Genomic DNA, 8,267 nt, shown 5'->3' with positions numbered 1-8,267 from the left:
GCTCACTGTGACCTGGGCTTTTTAATGAGACTCGACGGCGCCCTCTCGTGGTTGACACGGAGCGGTGCAAGTCGCAGTAGGAAATATAATTCTCCAGAATAATTTGGATTTGACTTTTTTGATTCTTCATAATTCTTTTAAAGATATGTGTATTGCAACGCATTTGTAACGCTCGAAGTGGCGCGTTGGTTTGAGCATCCTACGGTAGCCGATGATGACATTTCGTTGTGCGCACGCGCATTACAGACCGATGCGAAAATGCGGAAGCTCTGTGTTAGCGGATACTAAACAGACAACATCTCGCTGTAATCTCCTCTCAGAGCTTGTTTTAAGAAATAGAAACACCCTTGCATTAGTTCTGGTCTAATATATATAGATATATATAAACTTGGCAGTTTGTGATTGTTGCGGATTATGGCTGCCGTGTCTTTGGCGCTTGTGTAGCCGAGCTGCATTGAAACACTGAAAACAAACTGTTCGTTAAGCTCCTCAGCAACTGAAGATGCCAGCCCGGAACATTTTGTCCAACGGCACTCCTGACAGCAAAGTCAGGTACTCCAGGTTAGCCACCGATGATGATGGCTACATTGATTTACAGGTAAGACTGTATAATGTTGAGGTAACCCACTATCAGCCCAGTACGCCCGCATATTGGACTTAACTGAACTAATGGGGTACTCCAGTGATTTAGTGTTGCACCTATTTAATACTGGAGGACGTGTGAGAAACACACTTAAAACAAAAAAGGCAAAATAGAAACAGCAGAAGATGAAATTTCCTGACATTTAGTGCCTAGTGTGGATCAAGCTTCCAGGAAAATACTACATTTCCCACAATGCAACACGCGGCATACGTCTTTTGTTTTGATGAATAAACACTTCTTTCCACCTGAAATCTCATTAACGCTCTTAAGGGAATTTCGTCAAATTTAGCACAGATGTTCACTTGGACTCAAGGATGAACTGATTAATATTTGGTGGTCAAAGGTCACTGTGGCCACACAAAACACATATTTGACCATCACTTAAGAATTCATACAATAATTATGACAAAATGTCACAGAAATGTCTCCTAGGATAAAATGATAAAGTGATGACATTTTATATCCAAAAGGTCAAAGGTCAATTCCCTGTGACATCTTAATGTTCTGCAGAAGCACTTTTCTGTCCATTATTCAGCACCATAACTCAGGAACAGAAGGCAGATTGTGACCATATTTCACATTTGGTGCAGGCATTAACTTGGTGATGCTAATCTTGCGTGTCCATCTTGAAACAGTGCTGATTGTAATGACCTTTCTCTGCTGCCGGGGTGACGCTGTGTGTGAAACATTCACGTTTTACAATTTGTAGCTTCTTTGCAGCGATAACCACATTTACATCTTCAAATACTGAAGTAATGTGACAGTTTTATGGCTTGTACAATCAACTCCCTTTGATAGAATGTATCTCCCAGCCAGTCAAAGACTTTCACTGTTCCAAGAAGTTCAGGGATGTTATGAGCCAGACTAATTTTGCTGTCCAGGTCAGTGCATGAGCGGGAAAACAGGCGTTGCCACAGAAAGCCTGCTGTGTGAGAGAAAAGAATTTTTAATGAAATATTTCTCCTCCATTGCAGTTCAAAAGGAGCCCACCCAAAGTCCCATACAAAGCCATAGCCCTGGCCACAGTCCTCTTCTTAATCGGCTCTCTGTTAATCATCATTGGCGCCCTTCTCCTGGCTGGATACTTTGGAGTCACTGTGAGTACTTGCACAGAATTCGTGCAGTATTTCACAGTATGAACAATATATTTACCTCCTGTAAAATGAACGTCTCACTGAGATGCTCTTTCTCTTTCAGCACTCAGACCGAACCGTGCCTGTCCTCATCATAGGGATCCTTGTCTTCCTGCCTGGAATTTACCATCTACGAATAGCTTACTATGCATCAAAGGGCTACCATGGCTATTCCTATGATGATATCCCAGACTTTGATGACTGACAAACAGCACAGCTTCAGCCACACTCTCTCTGCTCTCACATACACTTATATTATTCTGCTTGTGTTCATTTAAATGCACTGATAAACTCAAAGAAAATAAGGTTAAATAGATTCTGTTAATTACCATTGGAAGGATTTTGACGTTATTGTCATAGGGTTGATGCCAGACTGCTGTTATGAAGCCAAACCAGTATGAGACATTGTTCAATTTGTATATTTGTTATATTAGCTCGATAAATTAAATTAAAACTGAAATTTGATGATTCTCTTTTATTTGTATAATGTTATTTCTGCTAGTATGATCACCTATACACAGAAAGACATTGCCATTATAAACATTATACTCATTTGATTACTGAAAACCTCTGATTAAGAGAAACGTCACAGTCTCTCTGTGTCACTGTCAGTAATTTTACAGTGAGTGGGTAGACAATAGAACACATTTTAGCCTATGATACAGTATGTAGAGTAAATCAACCATGTGGCTACCTACAGTGTGAACCCAAACAGGACGAATCATTTGAGACACCTTTTTAAGTTGAACCAATTCTCATAACCAAACAGTTTTAATACCAAACAAAACTAAAATTGTATTCAGTAGGTTCTTAATTTATCCTGCATCATACATCATGTATGTCTGGTCTGGCAGATAATCAATATTTAGTAAAAGGCTTTTATTGGCTTATGCACAATAAGATCAGTTCTCTGTATAACACAGTTTGTCTTCCCTTCCAATTAATTCTTCTTAATGCTGTTCAGAGTTGTTTTTCCTTGGAGGATCTCATGTGATTAATTCCAATCCTTTGATCTCCATATGGTACACCTGGCCTGCGAGAGTAAACATTGTCAAACAAGGAAGTGCACATGCCATTAAGATCTGACTTTCTGTTAACCTGTTTCAAAACCTTTCCTCTAATCTGCACCATCAACTAATCAATTTCAGTATTTGAAAGGGCGCTAATGAAAGACGAGGCTGCCACCTCCATTTCCTTTGCAGGATAATGTCATAGGTAAAACACACTGCCAGTAAAGGTTGCACTTGTATAATCCTTTCAGATGCTTTAATCGATGTTTGCAGGACAGTTACTTGTCTTCTCTTTGTATCTGTTGCTGCCCAGTGTGTCCACTCAGTCAGCCACCAACCACAAGCTACCTAGTATTAGCCAGACCAGATCAAACACTTCACATCAGCCCAGAACCTTTATGTCTGAAGGCTGCAAACCCTTTCAGGAAGCACTCACACTTAGATACAAAATCACTGGCAAAAAACAGAGGTTGACTGTTGACACATGGTAAGTTATAAGGATATTCTAATAATTTAACAGTGTATGTCCACAGTTCTGTCCACAGTCAACACTGAGTACACAAAAAACACATACACAAGCCTGCCATTAACTCTTACTGATAGGCAGTATCGCCCCCTTGTGGTGATACAGAGTGCTTGGCACTGGATTGGCTGTTTTAAACTGCATGGTAAACAAGACAGAGCTAATATTATGTGTCCCCCAATACACCAAACGACCAAATCCTCATCAGCTCATAAAACGCTATGATCATAGATTTGCTAATTTTTCAGCAACTTCCAGCTCATACTGGGAGGACATCAAAAGAAGTAGTTTTAAGGTAAGGTAAGACAATGACAATCTTTGACAGGAAAATTACAAAACTCCCAATCTTTTTTTTGTCTCGTCATTATATTTATATGGAGGGTCATATGAATTAGGTTGAACTGTTATCTCACAGTATAACAAGAAATTAGTAAAAAATAATTTTGAGAGAAGGGCCCCCTCAAGAACACAACTCAAGAATTAATAAGCGTGAATGAGTCTTCTTACTTAGCATAATGTTAGCTAAACTCAGTATTAAGTATAATAATATCTAAAATTAACAAAACCCGTTTCAAACATAGCTGACTTAATAACTGGTTTATGTCTTTGGTAATTAATGTCTAATTAATAGCTAGTGTAGGGTTTATGAAGAGAATAAAAGCTGGCTCTTGCTAGCTTGATCTTCCGTTAGCTACCAGAAAGCTAGCTAGCGTTAGCTTAAAATTTGAATGGAGCTGCCAGATATTTAAGAGAAAACAGGCTTTGTTCTTAAAAAAGCATCTTGTTATCCCTCTTGACCTAAAAGTTTGGTCGTTTGTTCCAGTATTGATGTTAATATGTGGCACCTTAAAGTGAATATTATAGCAGGGTATGACAAGCTTACTTTATTGATTATCTTCACGAGTCCTCAAAGGAAAATAATAATGAATTCTTTGAAAGGTGGTGTGTGTGTGTGTGTATTGATCGGTAAAACCAAACTCATTAACCCTGTATTTTACATGTTTTAATATATCACACCCGGAAATTTATCACACCGAAATGTAAGCCTTCACTGCACAACAACAACATGTGGTTTTGTTGCATATTTGCTGGATTCTGTACCAAACGGCTCTGGGCCACACGCGTACTGTAGGTGTGCGTTTGCCTTTTGTTACGATCCCAATTCTTTGCCGTGGAAATACGCTTTTGTCCGCGGCGCTGAAGTACCAGAAACATCAAGTCACACAGAGACAGGCGGCAAAGTAACGGAAGTCGATTATTTTACCTTCAACATAAAAGCGTGGACTCTCAGCCTTTGACCACCACACTGAACATGATCTGACTCTACTTAAGTACTAAAGCTTCAACAATTAATCTAGTAGTTGTCAACTATTAAAGTACTCGTCAATGATTTTGATTATTGATTAATTGGTTTGAGTATTTTTATTAGAACAAAATGGAAGTTTTATCATTCCAGTAACTTAAATGTGAATATCTTGTTTTCTTTACTCATCTGCAAGAAAAAAAACTGAATATCTTTGGGTTGTGGACAAAATGAGATTTGCGAGAACATCATCTTGGGCTTTTTGAAACACTGATTTCACTATTTTTTGACATTTTATAGACCAAACAGCTAATGAATTAATTGAGAAAATAACTGACTGATTAATCGACGATGGTTGCAGCCCTGCTCAGTAGAGTTTCAGACTTTTCTTGTAAAAAAAATTTGACCTCAGTCATGGGAAATACAGCAGTTTTCATTAATTATGTAATATCCAGGCCCAAAAACAGAAGCAGCTGCATGGAATTCAGCCATCATTAACTTACTCTTATGACATTTCTAAATGTCTTTAAAGAAAAAGCCTCTATTAATGAATCTGTTCATCTTTTTCACAGTCATTAATGATTCAGTAAAATGATGGAAATCCCAGAAAATGGCCAGCACAATTTCCCAGAGCCTAAGTTAAAAAAGTAACACTAGTCTATGTACAATGATATAAAACATAAAAACGCCGCAATTTCTCATATTTGAGAAGCAGGAGACAGCAAATATTAGTTTTTTATTCTTGTTAAATGACTCAAGCTGTTTTTGCACTAATTTCCACCTTAAACAATGGATGTTTACCCTCGAAGCCGTCTTGTTCATCAGTAGGAGCTTTATTTTGAAAGGTGTAACAGGAAGTGTTGTGCTACTATTCTGAGTGTTGACGGTGGTTCAACCAGCGGCTGCAGCAGGAGGAGGGGAGATAATAATGGGAGGGGAGACAGACTATCAACAGCAGGCTACAACTAAACGTGCAGTGTGTGCTCTCTTTCTGCTCAAACTTGCGCCTGTTTGATGATAAATGCGCACCGCGTCGACCGAGCGCCATCTCTGAGTTTGTGAATTAATGAGAAACTCTAACTCAAGATTTGAGGTACTTTCAACAAGTTTGGACAAAGACGATTGCGGACATAAAAGCCGAAGCGTGGGAAGTTTAAATGGACTTTAAATGGGCTGATGTCGTTCTCGTGAAGGTGATCTGGGTTAATGGATTTCATTGAACCCGCAAAGTATTTTTTTAGAAAGTCCGACAACCATGGATGTCGAGGATTAATTTTATTTCCTTTTGATCTGCGCAGGGACTGAGAAGAAAAATGTGACCACCTGCTTTTTATCCAAATCTCTTTTCATTTTCAAAGTCGTTTTTTTTTTTTTTGAATCTCACTTCCCCCTGAAGAGAAGGGAATGAACGGTTTTCTTAAATTTTGTCTGCAAGACGAGTCTGAAAGGAGAGCATCAATGGATTGAAAGATTATACTTTCAGCTTCAAGTGACAAAGTGCCTCAAGCAAGGTAAGGAGCGCTAAAGCATCCTCTGTAGGCCTTATGTTTGCTGGAGCACCAGCTTCTCTGCAGAATGCACTGTAGTAAGACTGTGATAGGCTGCAGGATGGCGCCTTTGTTTATGTTTACTGTATCACATGCACCCCTTGTAATCCCCCGAATGACTGTTTTTATTCTCTAACATCATAGTGAAAAGGTTCAGCATGCTGTAATGACCCATAAGTGAACCCTCTCCCCATGATTCAAATAGTGAGCACAATAGTCAGTGAAAATAGTGTTTTATTCAGGGCTCCCTCCTCCTCTCTGCTGGTGTCAGACTCACTGAGTCAGACAAAAGATGCACCTGTTTTGGACTGAGCATCGCAATTCACTGTAGGGGTGCAGAAATGAAGAGCTTGTGACTTGGTGTCCGTTTTACATGGACCAGACAGTGTATTAGCCTGCTGCTGCCCGTGGTGCGGTGTGCTGGAAACAACCTGATTTGAGCTGATTTGTACAGAGGAGTGCAGTGCTTTTTACATGATGTGTACTCCCTGCTCCAGTGATTCCTGTCCTTTGTTTTTGTTGTGCTTTTTAATCCTGGCTGGTGAGAAATGAGGTGCACAGTAGCACACATCAGTCTGGAGCCTGTAATCCCTTGCGTTGGACCATAGGACTGTACACACACACTGTTTACTTTCATAAATATAAGCTTCCTTTTAATTAATCAGCTTGTAAATTGTCAAAGGTTTTAGTCGTCTTTGACATTTAAAAGAAAAATAAAGTTATTGTATTATTTCCTCAAAAAATACCCCAGAGAAAAATCTATACTTCCAATCTGGTCCTGATGGCAAACACTAAATTATCAGTCAGTTGTTGTGATTGCTTTGGTATCATTTTCAGGGTGTATGAAAATGATCCTTGGCAGAAATGTTGAACATATCATCCAGGCCCTCCAGCTTAACAAAGTCTGTGCATGTGAGATACCAGCGCAGGTGTCATTTTACGCAGCACTATCCCACATATTTCAACATTTAGCAGGCCCTGACATTTCACTAGACTATTGCACTATTCAAAATACTGCGGGGCCGACTGTGCCCTGTAGGCAGTTTGTCATGCTGGAGGAAATTGATTGTATTGAGAAACAAATTATTCATGAGTTGAAAGTGGTTACTCCAAATTGCTGCATTGTAAGTGGTTAGGGTAGAGTCTGTTAGCCTCTACAGTGAAAGCATCAGTGACTCTGTTGAAGCTCATGGGATACCAAAGAATAGACAAAAAAATACAAAACAACACATTTAAGTGAAGTAATGTGAAATTAAGCTAAGGGGAGATTAGAGAAAGCAGCTCATATAGTTTAAGGACCATGCAGTGCACCATAAATGGTCACCAGTGTATGTTTTACATGTTTTTAGGGTTGAACTGTCTGAAAAGGCAGTGACAGCTGGCCCCTGAATGAAGACACCAGAAGCACATCAGCAAACATTATTGGGTTAAATATTAAGGATTTCTTTAGGATGTACATCCTTACATGACATTTCTCATTGATCTCCACGTTTTAAAATAAACCCAGTGCCATGCTTCAACAGTGGACTTCAGCTCTTGAGTTCATTACCTCTGGCCTTTGACACCTCAAGTCCTCTCACTCTCAGGTCTTCAAAGTAGCTTTATGGGACTGACCTGTTCCTGAGAGTTGGGGGCAGAGAAGGACAGAGACTCTGTACTTACGAGGTGGATGTTAGCTGCTTTGCTTTCACTGTACTCATGTCATTCTCCACCCTCCAGAGACCTATGAGCTGTATATGAATCATCCAGAGAAAAAAAACATGACATCAGTCCACTGCTGCGTAGAGCATGTGGTGATTTACGGCATTGTTCAATTGCTGTAAAATGGCATTGCATAGTAAAAGTAGCTCTGTCCATATTTCTCCAAACATTCACCCATTGCCTATTAGTCAGTAATGTTAAAGCCTGTAGCACCATGTGCTAGGTGACCAAACATCGCTGTGTTAATCCATATACAGTAGGCTTTCCCCTCATGTGACTAGGGCTTCACTCTCGTGCCTAGTGCGTGCCCAGCTCATTTCCTTTAGTTGGCGTAAATGTCAATACAGATGCTAAATTGGGTTGCAGTGCCAGAGACAACATCCATGAATTGATTGTTGCGTTGGGTT

The 8,267-nt window shown here is 39.7% G+C and overlaps 1 protein-coding gene across 1 annotated transcript; it reads left to right on the top strand.

Annotated features, from left to right (window-relative positions):
- Nucleotides 1-257: 257 nt before the first annotated feature.
- On the top strand, nt 258-2,263 carry tmem230b (transmembrane protein 230b). The gene is made up of 3 exons (XM_041937620.1): nt 258-598; nt 1,618-1,740; nt 1,841-2,263. Exons 1-3 carry the CDS (start codon nt 503-505, stop codon nt 1,979-1,981), a joined length of 360 nt encoding a protein of 119 aa, XP_041793554.1. The 5' UTR covers nt 258-502; the 3' UTR covers nt 1,982-2,263.
- The last annotated feature ends 6,004 nt before the right edge of the window (nt 2,264-8,267 follow it).

The sequence above is a fragment of the Chelmon rostratus genome, chromosome 5, assembly GCF_017976325.1.
Source record: "Chelmon rostratus isolate fCheRos1 chromosome 5, fCheRos1.pri, whole genome shotgun sequence".
In the NCBI taxonomy this organism is placed as follows: Eukaryota; Metazoa; Chordata; class Actinopteri; order Chaetodontiformes; family Chaetodontidae; genus Chelmon; species Chelmon rostratus.
Note: the sequence above shows the minus strand (reverse complement) of the source record. Positions and strands in the feature narration are given on the sequence as shown.